The sequence below is a fragment of the Hemibagrus wyckioides genome, linkage group LG28 (assembly GCF_019097595.1).
Source record: "Hemibagrus wyckioides isolate EC202008001 linkage group LG28, SWU_Hwy_1.0, whole genome shotgun sequence".
NCBI classification, from domain to species: Eukaryota; Metazoa; Chordata; class Actinopteri; order Siluriformes; family Bagridae; genus Hemibagrus; species Hemibagrus wyckioides.
In genome coordinates this window covers 18,015,102-18,035,586 of record NC_080737.1, presented here as the reverse complement: position 1 = coordinate 18,035,586, position 20,485 = coordinate 18,015,102, and the positions used below count along the sequence as shown (strand labels likewise).

Here is a 20,485-nt window from a genome sequence, read left to right as displayed (position 1 = left end):
ACAAAAAGACAAACGATATTTACGCTTCTCACAACACAAGGGCATTCAATTTACTTCAAAAAGGAGCTAAAGGAAAACCGTTTTCAGATATTAACCTTGCTGTGACCTTCACCCTGATTGGACCAGATCTAAATTTGAAGTCTAATCAAATCTCCTAGAAACACTCAGGCACTCGTTATCGACGTATGGTGCCAAGGAGAAACTTGGAATGGAAAAAACATAGAAATCACAGGACACGCTATTTTTTAACTGACAGGAAATCACGTTTGGTTTTTTTTTTTTTTTTTAGATTTGTTGTTCCTGACGGCTGTGTGGGTTCGACATGCCAAATAAGTTCTTTTAGAAACACTGTAATTACTATGACTATTATAATTGTTATTATTAATATCATTACATCTATATCTCATCCTTTCGTTTTCCGCATAAACAAACACAATAAACTGGATTCAGGGATCTACTGCGCGTGACAGGAGACGAAATCATCAGGAGATGATCTCTCTCCAGCTCAAAGCTTCACATCTTCCTACTAAAGACTTAAAACTACACGATTCATCACTGAGAACATCGACCACGCATAAAAGCATCCGAGTCTCTGTGATCGCTCACCAAATGAATAATCAGGGCTAAAGTCGTGTAGCTGTGAATCGAGTTTAATCACGTACTCAGACTAACCATGGAGCTCCAGAGGATATGAAATTCAATTCATCAACTTGGAGGGAATACAGTATGAAGTAAATAAGAATTAGGGTTTATTCTCTAGGTGATGAAGATATTTGTCATACAGGAAACTACAATAAATAAATAAAAAATCTGAGCTGCTGCTATATCCACCCCGAGGAGGATATAGCATATATATTAAAAATGTGTGTGTGTAGATAGACAGACAGACAGAGATAGACAGATAAATAGATATGTAGACAGAGATATATAGACAGAGAGATAGATTGAATTGTAGATAGATAGACAGACAGAAATGTAGACAGACAGACAGACATAGATAGATAGATAGATAGATAGATAGATAGATAGATAGATAGATAGATAGATAGATAGATAGATAGATAGATAGAAATGTAGTTAGAGATAGATAGATAGATAGATAGATAGATAGATAGATAGATAGATAGATAGATAGATAGATAGATAGACAGACAGAGATAGATAGAAAGATAGACAGACAGAGATAGATAGATAGATAGATAGATAGATAGATAGATAGATAGATAGAAATGTAGTTAGAGATAGATAGATAGATAGATAGATAGATAGATAGATAGATAGATAGATAGATAGATAGATAGACAGAGATAGATAGATAGAAAGATAGACAGACAGACAGACAGACAGACAGAGATAGATAGATAGATAGATAGATAGATAGATAGATAGATAGATAGATAGATAGATAGATAGATAGAAATGTAGTTAGAGATAGATAGACAGAGATAGATAGATAGATAGATAGATAGATAGATAGATAGATAGAAATGTAGTTAGAGATAGATAGATAGATAGATAGATAGATAGATAGAAATGTAGTTAGAGATAGATAGATAGATAGATAGATAGATAGATAGATAGATAGATAGATAGATAGATAGAAATGTAGTTAGAGATAGATAGATAGATAGATAGATAGATAGATAGATAGATAGATAGATAGATAGATAGATAGATAGACAGACAGAGATAGATAGAAAGATAGACAGACAGAGATAGATAGATAGATAGATAGATAGATAGATAGATAGATAGATAGATAGATAGATAGATAGAAATGTAGTTAGAGATAGATAGACAGAGATAGATAGATAGAAAGATAGACAGACAGACAGACAGACAGACAGAGATAGATAGATAGATAGATAGATAGATAGATAGATAGATAGATAGATAGATAGATAGATAGATAGATAGAAATGTAGTTAGAGATAGATAGACAGAGATAGATAGATAGATAGATAGATAGATAGATAGATAGATAGATAGATAGATAGATAGATAGATAGAAATGTAGTTAGAGATAGATAGACAGAGATAGATAGATAGATAGATAGATAGATAGATAGATAGATAGATAGATAGATAGATAGATAGATAGATAGATAGATAGATAGATAGATAGATATCTATAGATATAAGTGTGTATACATCAAGCCTGAGATCTAAATCTGTAAATATTTATGAATATTCTGCACTTTAAATTGTTCCCCATGTTAAACCCCTTGAACTAATCCTACAGAAGTGGGCGGAGCTCAGGAAAAGACTGAAGAAGGGAATTTATTAAAAAAAAAAAAAAAAAAAGACTATTATTATGCGTTTGGGACGGAACCCGGAGTTCTGGAAAGGAGACAGTCGTGTAAGTTCCACCTTCACTTCATTCATATTCGAGAAGTTTCTGTTGTGCAAAGTGAAATCCCTGAAATTAAAGACAGGCTGAAGGAAAGAAAGAGATCTTACTCATCGGAGTGTGAAGAGCCACATGCTCCTGATAAGGGTTGAAGTATTTATATTGTTTTCCACAGAATTCACACGTGTAGCTCCCCGTTTCTGTAGAAAACGTCAACAACAAGCATTAAGATCCAACAACACGACAAAAAAGGGCATAAAGAAAAATAAAGAAACACACCAGAGGCACGATGAGGCGAATTTAACAACTAAACTGTCCAACTGACTAACCAATAACTAACCAACTAGAGCTGCTGAGAACTCTATTCTTAAAAACAAAAAAAGATTGGAAAAAAATTATAAATAATTTAAAATATTTTCCTGTAAGAAGAGCAGGACAAGATATTAACAAAAAATACAAAAAAAAAAAAAAAATTACTTTACATATAACTCCATATATAATTTCACCTTTAGGCCACGCCTCCTCTCCAAGTCTGAGCTTACTTGCATTACCTGCTACTTGTGTGTTCTACCTATTAGCTACATCAGCCTCGTACCTCCAGAAGAACAATTACAAAACAAAACAAAAATATGCTAGCTGATTTTAGTAATCTTTTACTTGGTCCGATTTTCTGATAGGGTTCGATCTCTTCCTTCGGTTCCTCCACAGGAATCACGTGATCGTAGGGATCTAGAGAGGAAGACAGAACCGGAACATTCGGATTAACGTCTCCTAAGCGTTGTGACGACGGACACATCAGCCAGCGTCAACGTTCTTCCAGCTGAGACGCGTAAAGCAGATGTTAAAATGAAATTCTTTTTAAGAATTCTGCTCATTTAAATACAAAACATCTGTAATTTTTTGAAAAGAAATCGAATTTTTTATTTGAGTTAGAGATTATTTGAATGAAAATAAAAAATGATGGAATTCTTGCATAAATTCAATAATTCTGGTTGAAATGGAATAAACAAATATACAAATAAATAAATAAATAAATATATATATAAATATGTTAATGAATTCCAAGAATAAAATAAATGAGTAAATGAATAAAAAATTTTGAACAAGTTGAACAACATAAATTTAATATTTCCTGAAAATACGCCAGATTTCTAGATACAGGTTTTCTAAAAAAGTTAGAGACTTAATCTTTTTATTGAAATTAAAAAAGCTTTTTTGTTAATTTTTTATTTATTAATTTATTTATTTTTTAAAAGATCTGACAAATCGTCATTCCCAAAATGTACTGAAACAAAAACAACAGCTGCGAAAACTGTGACATGGTGTCCTAATTTATGCAAAAAAATGCTGGGAAAGTTCTGAAATAAAAATCAGCTCACCGTCCACTGCATGCAGCTCTCTGTGCTCCTGGAAGCAGCTGTAGTATTTATACTTCTTCCCACAAATATCACACGTGTAACGGAAAGCATCTGAAAACACACACACACACACACACACTCTCATCACATGAACTTATCACTGTCCGCAAACAGACGAACGGAAATGTAAAAATTCCTCTGAACTCACTGTTCGGGCCGTGAGGTGACGCTTCCGTGGGCACGGTGCTCTCCGATTCTGCACGAGAGGGAAAAAAAAAAAAAAGTCAATTCTCTTCTCATTTCATGGAAGTGAAACATCATCTCTAACATAAAAGAAAAACATTTCATATCCTGAAGTCTTAAAGTCTTGAGCCGTGCAAAATTTCCACCATGAGTGGTTTATTGGGTGCGTACAGATTACACAATACATCACTCGAATTAAAAAAAGAGTCACGATAAACATGGCGTCTGTCCGGCTTCCTGTCCTCGGGCACGTGCAGAACGGATCAGGAGAATTCTGTCTTTTAACTGAAGGAGGGTGTGTGTGTGTGTGTGTGGGTGGGTGTGTGGGTGGGTGTTTAGAGACTCTGTGAAAGCATTTTATTTTACTATAGAAAGATTAAAAGATTTACAATAGCAAGATTAAAATTTTTTTAAAAAAAGAAAATGATGAGTGTTTTATTTTAAAGACAAGACAACGATCCACAGGATGCGACGAAATCAACAGCAACCTCAATTTTACAGTTTAAAAATGTTATTTAAATAAACTTTTTTTAAATTAAATTTAAAATATAAATACATTATAAATAAAACAGAATTAAAATCAAATCAAATCAAAAAAATATATTAAATGAAAGTAAATCAAGACAAAAAAAAACATGCAGAAAAATCAACAGGATGATTGTTTAAAGATATACTTTACAAAATAAAGAAATGGAGTTTGGTTTTTAAAAAAAAGCACTAAAAACTCAACAGGAACTAAATAAATAAATAAAATAATGAAAAAATTAATTAAATAAAATAATTTAAAAAATATTAATTATTTTATATATATACACATTTTAAAAAATAAAATAAATTAATAAATAAAGTTCTTGTTAAGAAAATAAATTTTAAATAAAACTGATTTGACATGAAATACAATTTCTGCAAAAAATTAAATAAGAATGGTCATCTAAGGTCATTTTTAAGGTCATCTATCATTTAAAGTTTTTTTATTTTTCCTTTTTTCAACCCTTAAAATACACTATTTTATCTGTAATCTGTAATATATAATTAATTAATCCTAAATGTCATGTTGCTATAAATAAATTCTTTGTTCTGTAAATTGTCCCGGGTTTCACGTGCTTTGGCACTTGCCTGCATCCTTCACAGTGTAAGCAATCTCAAGGACTTTTTTTTTCTCTCTCTTTTCTTTTTGAACCTCACCAGTTGAAACATTCAGCAATATTTACCCGTAAATGCAGGCAAGACTGTAAATGTTCAACAACGCAAACATCTCTGTTGTTAGAAAACAGAACATTTTGTGTTTTAGGGAAGCAAACCCTGAGGGCACAATGTGCAACATTAAAAACACCAGCCAGTTTCTTGGAATAGTGCTTTAAAGTTCACTCTGTACCTCTGTGAGCACGGACGTGTGTCTGAAAGCAGTTGTAATACTTGTACTTCTTCCCACACACTCGGCAGACGTAGGAGCCTGAAAACAAAAAAGACCATTAGAGATTTTTTAACATTTGACCATAATGCCATATCGTTTATTTAAATAAATATATAAATAACAAACAAACAAAAAACACAGTTTGTCATATGACCAAAAAAAACCCCATTCATTTTCTCTACAAATTATCCTACACACACACAAACACATACACCAGACAAATCAGCCTACAGTGCAGGACAGGAAAACCAGAAAACCCAGAGGAAACCCCTGAAGCACAGGGAAAACATGCAAGCTCCACCCACACAGAGGTGGGAATCGAACCCTCAACCCCAAGAGACGCTCACCCCGTGTTTTCTTTATCGTTTATCCTGCACACACACACACACACACACACACATTGTAAAGACAAGTGCAGGTCTTTGACTGGAAAAGAAAACCAGAGAACCCAGAGGAAACCCCTGAAGCACAGGGAAAACATGCAAGCTCCGCCCACAAAGAGCAGAAGCAGGAATTGAACCATCAACCCCAAAGGAACGAGTCAAACATGTGAAGCGGTAAGCCGAGTCAAACACCAGTGGTGGTGTATGCTCACCCTGTGTTTGGGAATTGCGAGGACTCCCGATCACCACGCAGATCTCAGCAGGAAGGCTGCCGTCGCTCTCTTTGCCGTTGCTGGTTGAGGTGGTGGGCGTGCGGCACGGCTCGGTCTTCATCTGATGGCCAGTGGTCTTGGGCGAGGCAGCGGGTACGGCCTGAGCTGAAAGCGTCTCGGTGGGCGTGTCGCCCTGCTTCAGGCTGGCGTTGGGGACCTCCTGAGTGCTCATGACGCCGCTGGGGTTCAGCCACGGCTACGCAGGCTGCAGGAGAAAGGAAACACACACAGGGGGTTATGGGAAATTCAAAACTCGGAGCAGTCAGATCCAAAGATCAGAAAATGAGACTGCCAGAAGGATGACAAGGTCGTGCGAATGCAGCAAGGGAGCGTCAAGAGGAAGGATAATTCTATCAAAATAAGCGACATCCCGGGACCGACTCCAGGATAAACCACTCACTGGAGATGAAAGCATGAAGATATCTGGGTTTATTAATTTTATTATGACGCTATTATATAAATATGTGACATCATAACATGACGACGCGCTAACTCCGGTCAGCGTCATGACAAAACATCCTAGCATACAAAAAGACTGACCCACTGGGGAAAAAAGGCAGTGTTTAAGAGCTACAAAAATATTAGCAATAATTGAAAAATGACTTAACACTTAACACATCATTTATCTGTAAAAGATTAACAAGAAAATCTGCTTTCAGTTAGTTTGCAATTATAAAAAAAACAGATTAAATAAAAAAAAGTCAGTATCAAATCAACTTATCTTCCTCTAACAGCAAATCACTAATGTTGTTCCTTTAAAAAAAAAAAAAAAAGAAAGAAAGAAAAAATAGAAAACATTTCTTAAAAAGGGTGGGGGGGTAATTTGGTTCCATATTGAAATGACATTTATTTATTTGTTTGTTTGTTTACACTTATTTCACGTGAACAATTTATGGTGTCAAGAAAAAAAAGGCGGCTTCCTGTTTACTTAAAACCACAGGGTAATAAAGTACACATCATATCTATGTAAAAGCAGAGGTAAGAAAGTTCTGAGCATGCTCATAGGCACGATGAATGTACGAAGTCATATGCTCATATGTACGAAGCTAATCAATCACATCTTTAATTAAAAAATAGCCTAATTAGCCGAATGTTGTCTGGTGACTAATTGATGTGTGATGAGTATGGAGTTATGCCAAGTCTGTTAAGTGTAACAGATCTCACAGGGTTTCAGAGAAAAATCTGCCGAATGAATAAAATCAGGAGAAAATAAAAGATGCTAAGTTTGAGACTGAGCGTGACGTGGGCTCCATGGACAGACGGCGACGTCGATCTATTTTTAATCACACTTAAGAAACGCTAACTGGAGTGAGGAGACGACCTGCTGACGAACGAGGAAAGAGGCGAGAGCTTTTACTCGAGTGTTTCTGCCATGCTGGTTTTTTTTTTTAAACAGTCCTTCCTGCTTGGCCGCTGTCCGACGAGTAAAGCGATGAAATCGGAATCTGATGCGGACATTTCAGGCTTCAGTCAATCAGTCGGTATTGAGGAAGGGGGGGCAAATACATATGCACAAAGCAGATTTAAGAATCTGGAGCTATTTTCCTTATATAGGTTTGTTAATAAATAAATAACAGAACACCCAAAGATTGAACCGAAGAAGCTTTTTATTCTTTATTTATTTATTTTATAACATCACTAGAGGTTCTGAGTCACGTTGTTAAATTTACCCCATAGAACAATCAGGGTCTGGTCTGAAACCTGCTAGCTAGCGATAATTCTTTATATAGCTCTGGTACACAAGTCTTTTTTAAAACACTATTTTAAGTCCAGCTGTATTTCTGTTCGATGTGAAAAAGAAATCAGTGACTGAAAGTGAGAAGCAGAAGGATTGTGAAGTTTATACTTCAGTACAGCTGAAATCTTAAAGCATTAAGATCAGGTTAATTACTGTCTTAATGAGGAACAATAAACTGATTCAGTTGAAACATCAGTGAAGTGAAAACACAAGCTAGAAAAGCACTAGCTAGAAAAAAAATCACTAACTAGAAAAGCACTAGCTAGAAAAAAAATCACTAACTAGAAAAGCACTAGCTAGAAAAAAAATCACTAACTAGAAAAGCACTAGCTAGAAAAAAAATCACTAACTAGAAAAGCACTAGCTAGAAAAAAAATCACTAACTAGAAAAGCACTAGCTAGAAAAAAAATCACTAACTAGAAAAGCACTAGCTAGAAAGGTTAGAAAAGCACTAGCTAAAAAAAGCTAGGGAAGCTAGACAATAACTAGCTAAAAAAGCTAGAAAAGCTAGACATGCACTAGCTAGAAAACTCAGACAAGCACTAACTAGAAGAGCTAGACAAGCATAAGCTAGAAAAGCACTCTGGCGCACACACTAGACGAGGGCTGCTGAGTGAAGCCACAGTGAGGCCAGCGGTCACTCTAAAGGGGTTACAGAGTCCAGTATCTGGGAGTGGAAATATCTTTATCACTTTATCACTTATTTTTCACCAAAAACACACCTTTCAGCACAAATGTAGCCTGATTTTGGAGTCGTTCTGAACGGTGTAACCACGAGAGTAACCATAAAAATGACCAAAACAAAATGACAGGCAAGACATTTTAGGACAAACTCATGGGACTGAGGCCAAATAGTAATAAAATGTGTGTATTTCTCCATCTAGCTATCTATACACACATTATAAATATACATAAGGTGTTCGAATAAATATTTAAAGCGACACCAGCGAGGCCGGTGGTTAACAGGAGCTGCGTCGGAACTGCATTCGAGCTCGCAGATGGAATTTAGCGCGCACTTCTTCACACCTCGGTGAGGGAATTATGCGCTGTGAATTTCCACCCTGCTGCTATTTCACACGGCACTCGCCTCAGCCGCCTCGCCGAAAACTGCAGCGCTCTCGCATAAAGAAAAACGGCTGAGATAGTAAATGAGCTGTCAGCCTAAATTTCAGAGGGAGGAGATATTTTCAGTGATTTGACCCATTTTGCGAAAATAATTTTGCAGCGCACGAGCTTAGCGAGATGGAACTTTTTCCCCTGCCTTACATAAGACATTTTTAGGATCGCTTAAGAGAAGTGGCACGAGCTGGATATTAACTGAAACACGAGAAGGAATCTGAAATTTTAACACGGAAGCTAGAGAGAGAGAGAGAGAGAGAGAGAGAGAGAGAGAGAGAGAGAATATTTGATTTTTCTTTTTCTTACAGCCAAGGATGGAAAATATTATAAGTCGAGCTGCTCTATTTTTCTGGCACGAGAAATGTCTTGCAGTCCTGCATTCAATTACTGCAGTCACATCTCCGGCCTGCAATTTAAAAATAAATAAATAAAAATACTACTACTAATAAAAAAAATAAAAAATAAAAAAAAAGTAATAATGTACAAACATATTGGAGGGAGGAAATTTTTTCCGCACTTTTTTTTTTTGAAATGCTTAGGAGAGAGGGGAAAAAAAAAACAAAACAGAAATGTCAGGTCTTAAAATTCCATCTGAACGAATGAGCAATGCAACGGAGCCTTCTTTCAATTTATATGCTAATGCTGCCCTGAATTAAAATTTAATAACCAGGCGCTATTGAAAAGCAGACTCGAATTAGATGAAAATAAATCCTGAAAGAAGCGGTCTAAAATTAGAAATTCGGCCCCGGCTTTGTGGCTGCTGCTAAGCTCCTGACGTGCTGACATTTTCTTCCTGATATGAATCAAAGTTGCGAAGCGAGTTCGGAGCAGATGAGGAAAAATAAATAAATAATCGGAGGCGCTGATGTTTGTGGAATCGTTAAAGCGAGACTGAAAAAACAACAACCAAAAAAACCCCCAACTAAAATGCAGTGACTGGTTTCATTACATGAAAATAAACCTCCAGAAGAAAATCCTCCCTTCATTCCTCTTTTTGTTCTACAGTTAACCTGCATGCACATTTTTTTTTTTTAGGCGGCACTGCAGTTAAAGGTGCGGTCAGTGATTTTAAAATGAGAACACGGTGTTAAAATTTCTTCGCAGGTTCGTCCAACATTGATAAAAATATCTAGTCGTGGGATAAAATTCAGTCTTTGTGGTACCTCATGCTCAGAAAACTGGTGGTCCATCAAATTAACAGGGAACTAACCAAACTAACAAGCTCCACCTCCTAACTAGTTGTTCCGTTTTTCATTTTTATTCAGCTAACGTTAAGAGGAATTTCTCTAAAATGACTAAAACTACACCTTTAACGTGACCCTGAAATAAAAAATAACATCTTTTTCTATGTATCCCGTGGGATTATAAACAAAAAAATAGATCCAAAAAAATCAATTAAAATGATTCACGATGTGCTCTAACGTCACAGACGGTCATTTAGCTAAAAGTCTCGGATAGCGTCCCGAAACAGATAGCATTTCATTTAGCTTCATGACAGCAGACTTCTCAAGCAGATTTCCCTCAGAATCAACCGTGAACAGACGCAATTTAATTTTAAAACCGCTCTGATTTATGAAGCCATCTGAGGGAAAGTACTCCGGCTAATATATCATGCTAGGGCTTAATTAGCATGCTAACTGCTCGGTAAAACGGCAGGTGCTTTGCGTTCTAGATGCTGAAAGAGTACAATGGGCTGAGATTCAGTTTTAAGACTTCAGATAATGTGTGAAAGTTTAGTGATGTTTTGGGGTTAAGAATAAAATCCAAGATTGAAAATAAATCCATTTCAGTGCAGGAAACAATCGCTAGCAGCGTGTGAAGATCGCGTCAGGCTGAAAAACTCAACCGCTTATCTGGTAAGTTTTTTCCTTTTTCCTTACACAGTTTGTTCCTTTGGAAACATTAGAAATGATTCTGCAGTTAAACAAAAGCCACGTGGTTAGGATTCAGCGCTAAAATGCTGCACTGTCATTTCAGGTCAGTGATAGAGTATCGTATCAGGAGGGTGGATCTTCCCTTCACGTGAGATACAACCGCAAAAAAATTCCCGAGCCAAATATCTCTAACCTGATGGTGTTTCCCCACGATTTCTTCCTGCTTCCGCACCTTTCTTCTAATTTCTGCAAATCATGATCACGGCAGCAGTTTCTCAGGGAATTCCAGCATGCAAGTTAAAACAAGCGAGCTGCAAATTACAAGGAAGCTGTCAAAAAAAAAAAAAAAGTAAAAATGAGGTAACTGCAAGACAAATGGTCATGTTATGATTTCCAGCCTTATAAAGGTTTTAGTCCAGATTCTACAACGTGTTCTGTACACGATCCAGGGGTGGGTGTGGCCTATAGAGTGACGATATTTACAACACCAAAAAACGAGTAATTAATGAGCTTGTGTAGTTTTCATCCACTCCCAGTAACGTTAGGAACACACAGAAGAAAAACGTCTCGAAACCTCGTATTAGTTTAGCTTTACATCTTTACAGCGATCTGTGTGTCATCATAAAAAAATGTTAGTAATAAAAAAATGTCAAAGAAATAACTTTTTACCTTTGGTATCATTATTGGGTCAAATATATCGAATTTGTAATGTGAAAAAAATTATTTCGGACAAATTTACTTTGGAAGAATTCACCATTAATCTGTTTCACCGCCACTATTTTCCTTTCTTTAAAATTAATTTTTCTTTAAATAACCAAAATCATTTAAATTGTACTATATATATATATATATATATATACACACACACACACACACACATTATTTTTTAACACATTAAGAACTAACCAAATGTGACAGTTGCTGTTCTTCTCAAAACATTTGCATTTAATTTGCAAAGGCAAAATTTTTTTGGATTTGTTTCTTTTTCCTAACTTTTACATTTTTTTAAATCATGCTTTCAATAAAAGTGAATAAAAATTAAATATGAACACTTTCGCAGCATGCTAATAAGAAAAACCTCTAAAAAATTATTTTAATTGTTTAACATTTTTTTCAAAAAAAGAAAAACGCACCATTAACATTAAAAACCTTTTACAAAAGACTACAACTAAAAATAAATTCACATTTAGCTTCTACGATTTTTCTCTGTGTTTTCAGACGATCCATGATCCAGATAAATGTTATATCGTTGTGTTTATATTGTTTCATTAATCATCAGCACATAGAACTGAATCACAGGGAGAAAAAAAACGATTAAAGTCTAAACTAAACCAGTGTTTGTTTTGACGATTCTGCGTTTTTGTTGCTTTTTTCTCTTTTTTTTTTTTTTTAGCACAAAGGGTCAGTGAGGAGACGCGACAATTTATTATCAGCATGACAATAACTCCTGCACCCACACGCTCATAAAAACCAGGAAAGCTCGCTAAAAGCAATTTATTAGACGTGCTTTGAATAGCTCTGAATGCATAATAACGCATGAATGTTCATAAGCTGAGAGAGAGAGAGAGAGAGAGAGAGACACAGACAGAGAGAGAGAGAAAGAGAGAGAGAGAGAGAGAGAGAGAGAGAGAGAGAGAAAGATGAATACAGAGAGAGAGAGAGAGAGAGAGAGAGAGAGAGAGAGAGATGAACACAGACATAGAAAGAAAAACAGAGAGAGACAGATGAACACAGAGACATAGAGAGAAAAAACAGAGAGAGATAAAGATAGATAGATAGATAGATAGATAGAGAGAGAGAGAGAGAGAGAGAGAGAGAGAGAGAGAGAGTACCTCATGGAGTCCAAAGCTTTGAGCTTGCTTCACACTCGTCCCCTTTTCCTCTCCCTCCCGCTTTCTCTCTCTGTCCTTCCCCCCCAATCGCTCCAGCTAAAGTCGAGACCTGAAGACACAAGGGTTAACAATTAGCTGTAGGGGTTTTTTTTTCCCCTGACATTCGAACATGGCTGAAAATTACAGCTCGGCTCGGGAAACTTCACACGGAAAATTACAGAATTTATTTTTAAAAACCTACGCCGGAGAGGAGCCAGACTAGTGGGAGGAAATGTTTTGAATATTTCTATGAAAATTCTATTCTTAGGTCAGAGACAGCAGGCAGGAAAAACAGCACAGAAATTCAAAAAAGGAAAAAGGGAAGTGAAAAATAAAACGCACCACAGTGTTGTTTGAGTCGGTAATTAGCTGCTATAAGGAGACAGTAAACTGGGGAATATCTGAAGAATGAACTGATGATGAGGTTTAATAATAAGCTTGGGATCTAACTGTGGAAAGAATCTGGCCATTACTTCAGATTCACACACACACACACATATATATATATATAACGTATATCACACATAGCCTTCCACTCATTTTTTTACCACTGGAAGCAAATCTGCTCTTTAAACTGGAAGGTGGAATAAATCCGGAAGTTTCTACATTATTTTTTAAAGAAAAATAGTTTTGTAATTTTAACAATTGCAAGAACTTTTACTAAAAATGGTGCATCACTGTTAAGAATTTTTAATTCTATTCTTCTTTCTACAGTTGAATGTCTGTAAACCTATTATAACTATAAACACTTATATTTCTATTATTACCATATTTATAAATTATTTAAAAACAACACAAACTAGTGGTGAAAATGTTATTTAAAAGAGAGAGAAAAAAAAGTTTTCGTGATTGTTGCAACCGAAGATCTTCCGAGCTTCACAGAGTTTGCTCAGTTTTCTTTTTTCCTTTCTTTTTTTTCCTCCCCCCCCCCCCCAGTCCAATCACAATTTACTGCAGCTCCATTTTATCTCCCGAAAAACGCCAGCCATTAACCAAAACACAAACAGCATGGGATCAAATCGCTTTCTCACATCAGTCGAACCACACCACGATTCAGCTAGACGTGTACGCTTGGAGACGGTCTCGGATCGACGGTTTGGTTCGAATGCCGTGTTGTTGTTGTTTCCCCCCCCACCTCCACAGACAGATAGAATCAGAAGAGGAAACTGCATCAGTGTGTGATTTAAACAAACTAAAATACAGCACACGTGAAAGCAACGTTGCGGTGTCCGGATTTATCATGCTGTCTTTAGAAGCTGAAACACCATGGCTAAAAAATCGCCGTCGATCGTATACGAGCTCATGGACATCCAGAGCAGCAGAGGTAGCGGCGTGACATGTTTATAACAGTAACAGATGACACGCAGGAGTCGGTTTCGGTGCAGTCGCACCCGCTGTACCCCTCGTGTGATTTAGAGCGAATCCAAAAAGAGGGGGTTGTGAAATTTTATAGATCCAAAGCCAGACACAAAAGCTATGGGATCCACAGAAGGAAGGGATTTGATTGTATTTAAAACAACATAAGGGATAGATAGAGACTGAATTGTGAGGTAATTTAAGTGAATTCTGAGGTAAATTCACACAGACTACCCCAACACAGCCATGTTTAAAAACAGGTCTCATTTTTATCCGTGTCAAAGCGTCTGTTGTCTACGTTCTAGTGTGGATGAAAGATAATGTCATATATATTTGACAGAAAGGTTACAGAAGAACATTTGAAAGAAATTCCAAGATGGTGGAACATTTCACTGTGTTGTACCGTGTAGGAAGATATTCTGCTCATGTTGTTAAAAGAAATTGACAAAAATAATAATAAAAACAATAGAAACTCCCAGAGCACATTCTCTTCATGTCTTTTTGTTATTTTATTGCGTTGTGGTAAATTTTACAAAAAAAATACGGACGCAAAGTTTGAAGGAAGACAAAAGAGTATCAATTATAAAAAATTAATTTAAAAAAATCCTATTTAAGAAAAATAAATATTGAACTGACGAGTATTACCATGGCAACCCTGTCAAAAGAAGTGCAATCGTTAGTCCAACGATAACAATACTTTTAATAATAACAGAAGAAGAAGGGAAAAAAAAGAACAAGAAGAAGAACAGCAGCGTCCTTTTCCTAAATCTGGGGCTTTGTATTAAAAAACGACTTTAAATTCATCTCGGAGTGTTTCGTGAAAGTGCTGAAGCAGAGAGGTCATTACAATGACGCTGGATGATGTGGGTTTGATTTTATCAGACACGAACTTGTAAAAGCACAGCGTTGCTCTTGGAATCCAAGCAAGCCTGGATTAGCTGACTCAACAGTTTCCATCACAGATACTGCATTAAAATTTTTTTAAAAAAAAGTGAAAATCAGACCAGCATTTCTTCTTAACACTTGAGCAGTGTGGGTAAAGTGCAACCATTAAACTTAAACATTACTCTGGGGAAATAAATAAAGATACGGTTTGCTCCTGAGTTAACAACCGAGTCATATTTGTTCAGTGTTGTTCAGCTACGTCAGCTACTGGTTTTCACCTGATATGAGGCTGAAGCTCTGTTCGGTCTCTGATGTTCGGATGTCTGTTGCTAAGTGACTAGCCATAACATTCTAACAGAGCATCGTTTTCACACTGTAAAAGACGCTGATCCTGATTTTAATACCCCCGGGGAAAAAGTGCCTCATAACCGTGCTTCTGCATTATACATTCCTCTACCCAGGGGTAAAAGCGAGGATGATACCCCGGGGATTAGGCGCAGTGTGGAAACCCCTATAGGGTACTTCAGATTTCCTCATTATACCAGGTTCTCGATTGTGATGTTGTCGAAACATTTGTACTGTTCAACAATTTCCTAGACTTTCGGACAGTCATCAAACTGGAGCTCCGCTCGATTACTGCACCGCATTTACAGTAGATTTTACACATTTTTATGGAATTGTACTGGGCAAGTTTATAATCCTGTGTGTTGCTTCATTAGCAGTTAACTGCGTGTAGTTTTCATGAAGCTTTTTCAAGATATGGTACGCAATAAACAATTACATTTATTGTGAGAATACAAGAAATCCCTCAAGTAACACTGCTAAGTCCGATTGTTTTTTTTCGGCCTACAACAAATTGTTTTCTCCGCCCAAAAAAGGTATCCACACTTCAACAGCAGGAAGAACAAGCGTAGTGACAACCAAATTAATCATATAAACAAAATCTAACCTTTTTATGCCATAAATATTCATAATGCTTAAACAAGCTACTTCTTTTCCCCTACAGCTCCATACTGTAACATTTACATGCAACATCAGTAGACACGATTAAACTCAAGTATCTCCTTTAATTTCTTTCTCTTTCGCATGTTTTGGCCTAAACCAAACCCTTAAGATTTGACCTTCTGAACGTCTGCTACAGATTTTCCGCCTTTACCTTCATATTTGTTTTGCCTTAAACATACAGTAACGATAACTATTTAAACATGTTTCTCGAGGTTGAAAGTCAAAGGGTCGACGATATTTATCCTGCAACTAGGACAGCAAAGTGGAAAAACTGAACAAAACAAAAAGGGCAACAGATGAAAAGTTCTGTCAACAACCTGGAATTGTTTGGAGAGTCGTGACCGAAAATCAGCCAGACAAAACGAACGGAAACGAGTCGGAACAAACCGTAGATTCGCTAAGAAGCACAAGCTACAGGATGCATCATGATACACCAGAGCGCTGTCGAATACTTCATTCTGATTGGTCAGAAGATTTTTAAATCATTTTCTACAAATGCTGTCTTTTCAAAGCACCCATAAGGGGGTGTCTAATATTTACGGACGCAGTCTCCAGTGTCAATGCTTCATAAGAAACAAAGCTGTACGTTCTGTAATGATCAAATTTTCCAACAGAACAGATGAGTTTACGTAACGTGGTGCAACAAGTTTCTGCATCGGTCTCAGTGAAGGAACGTCGGATTATAGCTGCTATAATATAGGAAATAACTCATCTCAAGATGTTACTAAACATGACCATAAACCAGACAAACGTACAACGATAAAATTTGTACATTTCTATTAAATTACAATTTATCGGTTTATTTAGTTTTATTCCTTAGACCTGCGATAACGCAACTACACACACAGCTCAAGAGCCAGTGTTCAGAAGCAGAGAAATTACTCTGCATTAAAATAAACTGCATTAAAGTTTTAAACCAGGTAGCGTAACAAAAGTGTAGAAAGAAAGCAGATTTAATCTCAGTACACACCCAAGTTACCACTTCCCATCGAATTTCCTAAAGATCCCTGCATGTTTACTGCAGCTCCAGTTTCAGTTTCAATTCCAGAAACTAAAGCAGAAAGAGAAGTGTGAACGCAAAGGTCAAATCTGACCCCTTTTTTTTTGTTTGTTTGCTTTGGCCATCAAGTTTTCCACACGTTATTCGCAAAAAGCAGGAGACACTAACAAGAGAAAAGAACACTTTTCCATTAAACTCTATTAATGTAATGTTAATAAACAATGATAAAATGTAATGAAAGTAATAAAATATACGTAACAAGGCTACTTCATAAATTCTGTTTGACTCGCTACCCTCGAGACGTTTCTATATTTTGCAAACTTCCTCTCTTCTGTTCTTTCTTTCTTTCCTAACCACCTGATGCAGTTGACCAAACCGTAACAGACTGAAGAGACAGATAGGCCTGTCATAAACATCAGCTGGTTTTTTAAGCATTTTTACGTCTCAGCAAATCTCCATGGTGAACAACATCCACAAAACGGAAGTGATCTCTTAAAAACATGGAAAAAAAACCCCAACACAGTTTCTATAACATAACGTGCTGCAACTTCCCATCAAATAAATGTCACAACATTTTGTAGTAAAAATTTTTCTTAGTAAAATTCTCTCTCGTTATCGAGCTGCGGCTCTGCGCAAAACTTCCTCCCTCACATCACCAAGGGAAAAAAACAACACTATAACATTTCTGCATGATGAAAAAAATTTTTTTAAACCTAGTACATTATGATCAACATGAATGTTCCTTTAGAGAAAAATCACGTCCATTTGACACGCGAGATGAACATGAATGTGCATTTTAACACGTCACAGCTCGACTAAACATGTTCCTACAACGTGAAAATAAATGACGTGTGTATGTGTAAGGGGGGGGTGAAGCTTTAGACAGTAGGAGAAAGCAACATGCACACGCACTACAGGTGAAACGCCCACGTGTGGAAAAAATAACGTGCAAATTTGAACACGTGAACTGGCTGAATAAATTTTTCTTTTTTAAACTATTAATTGTTACAACATGACACTGTTTAGAATAGAAGAGAAGATAGAAGAGAAGAGAAGAGAAGAGAAGAGAAGAGAAGAGAAGAGAAGAGAAGAGAAGAGAAATTAGTTAAAGTCAAAGTCTTTGGGCTTTCTTCAGCGATCATTTGGTGTGGGGGTGAAAAAGGAACCAAAAAAAAAAGAACGCATACTTTTTTTTTTTTCATTTTATGTTTTTTCCATCATTTGAAGGCAAAATGGTTCTCCGTTATTTAAAAAGCCACTGGCTTAAGGACACAAAAGGAGATATTTTCACAAGTCATGCCATACAGGAAACACGCTAATCCGACATTAGCATTCCGAGCACGTCTCAGCGATCAGATCGTTGCATGAAACAAGTAAAATTACGAATAAATTAAAAATAAAACGGCTTCCGTCTCAACACCGAGCTCCAGGAATACAGTGGCGTCAGGATGACAAGGTGAAGTTTTGTCTAGAAGCGTCACTCGTGTCTGAAGGATGAATTATAGAGCTGATTCAGAGCAGAAGAGACAGAGTAAATTTAAGGAAATATATTTGACGTATTATCTGCATGGAAATGCAACGGTGCATGCTGGAGCGATGTATTAAAAGCAAAATCAATTTAAAACCATATGAAATATTTAAACAGCTCAGTTTACCCAGCACAGCCATGCTACTGAAAGAGAAAGATGGCTGAATAATCAAATTTGGCCCTATACAGATATTACTTTTTATTTATTTACTCATTTAGCTTCAAGTCCAAGTCTTGAGGATAGAGATATATATATATATATATATACACACATATGAGGAATAAACTTGTAAAATAGCACAGCTTTTATGCTTTCTTATGGAAAGAATGAAAATGCATGCATTCCATCACCTGTGCATGACACAAAACACACAAGAAACACACACACACGCATGTACAGACGCATGCATGCACGTGCATGACACCCATTTGCAACATGCTGTCAAGTCTGATTGATTTTTATAATATGTGCAGGCGAGGAGGGGGAAAAATCTCATAAATCAATGCAACCGTGCACAGAAAGAGAGTGCAGCTCGAGCCGCGCTTTGGTTTATAACAGGAAACAGCACGAGAGCCAATAAGTGCTTTTGCATGAGGTCGGTTTTTAAAAAGTGCACAAATTGAGGAATGAGCACGAGGAAATGCAAAATAACTCCGTGAAAGGACCACTGGATTCGTGCACTGATATTTTCCCGAGGCTACAAATGAAAACACAGTGTCTTTAAACAACGTCGCTAGGAAAATGATGCAAAAAAAGCAAGCTCGAAAAGAAAAAAGGAAAAAAAATCCTGATGCGAAATGCAATCAGAATTAATCGTAATTTCTTTAATTTCCCAAGAATTTGGCCACAGGGGGCGCTAATTTTGCAACGAAAACAAAAACGACATTCAGGACTGTTTTTTTTTTTTAAGAGAGAGAATCCGAAAATAAAAACCTCGCGTTTCACCTCGAGAAACATCAGACGCGTTAAAACGGAGGCGCGTGCAGCAGATCGACTTCATCGATTACTGATCCGACAGCACGCGCACGGATTTAATCGCCGAATAAAAGCACAATTCAGTGGGAAAAAAAATTCGCCAAATATGGCCGCTGCTGCTCTTTAGGGGGTTTTCGGTTTCCCCCTACCATGACGGCTTTTTTTCCCTTTCCTTTTTTTTGTTTTTTGCATTCCCTAAAATAAATGTTGCTAACTTGTAACCGTCGATTGCGCGAGCTCTCAAAATCGCTACAGTGCATGAAGAGAAAATTCCTAAGAAAGTTAATTTTAGTGGTGTGTGTGTGTGTGTGTGGGGAGAAGCAAAAGAAGAAACGTTTCTTTGCTCGCTTTAAAAATTTGACACAACACACACACTGAGCGCTGAATTGAGAAAATAAGTTGAGCTTACCCAGGAAAGCATCAGTTTCCCCAAATCCGGATGCGCAAATTAGAGGTGAGTAAAGCGCGCGCGCGGCCTGCGCAGGAAAAAAAAAATTCTAAAATGATTTCTAATTTGGAAAAGGGGTGGGGGGGGGAGAGCGAGCGAGAGAGCAAAGCGGCACGCGCCGCCTTCGTTACCTCCCAAAAAACCGATGCGGGTCAAACAGAATAAATTTTTCCCCCTTTCCAGGGCAGTGCAGAGCAGAAGGATCCTCCCTCCCACTCAGGATGACGGAAGCGCAATTTTTTTTCCAATGCGAGAAATTTTTCAAAAATGAATCGACCGTTTTTTTTTTCTCCTCCTCCTCCCTCCTTTTTGCGCTTTGCTTTCTGTTACCGGAATGCGCATGCGCTGGGGGGGAAAAAACCACGCGCGCACACACACACACGGGCTCTATCGGTTCTGGGAGGAGGAGGAGGAGGAGGAGGAGAAGGAACAGGAGGCGGAGTGCACGCGCGTTTACTCGTCCGCCATCATGCAGGCGGTGGGAAGAGTTAAAAAAATAAAAACAGAATTTTTTTTTTTTTTTTTGCAAATGCAAATCATGCGTTTTAATTGCACGCGCTAATTTATTGATCAATAGTGAGCGGGGAATGGAAAACGCGCTCGCGCACACACACACGCCATAATTCTATACATCTCCCTCTCTCCTCTGCATGAGTCATAAATA

At 37.1% G+C, this 20,485-nt stretch overlaps 1 protein-coding gene across 4 annotated transcripts in view; it reads right to left on the bottom strand.

The window, feature by feature from the left end:
• The window catches only part of znf618 (zinc finger protein 618), a 30,973-nt gene extending 10,821 nt beyond the window's left edge, over positions 1–20,152 (bottom strand). For 2 of the 4 annotated variants that reach the window (XM_058383571.1, XM_058383575.1), the window contains exons 1-8: positions 19,783–20,152; positions 12,585–12,693; positions 5,961–6,225; positions 5,327–5,404; positions 3,917–3,964; positions 3,730–3,819; positions 3,008–3,079; positions 2,461–2,550 (exon numbers count right to left, since the gene is read on the bottom strand). In XM_058383571.1, coding sequence (XP_058239554.1) covers positions 2,461–2,550; positions 3,008–3,079; positions 3,730–3,819; positions 3,917–3,964; positions 5,327–5,404; positions 5,961–6,192 — 610 coding nt within the window. In that variant the 5' untranslated portion in view covers positions 6,193–6,225; positions 12,585–12,693; positions 19,783–20,152. Of the gene's footprint in view, positions 1–2,460; positions 2,551–3,007; positions 3,080–3,729; positions 3,820–3,916; positions 3,965–5,326; positions 5,405–5,960; positions 6,226–10,945; positions 11,082–12,584; positions 12,694–19,782 lie in introns of all 4 variants that reach the window. The other 2 variants (XM_058383572.1, XM_058383574.1) reach the window with 2 other exon arrangements.
• Between the last annotated feature and the right edge of the window lie 333 nt (positions 20,153–20,485).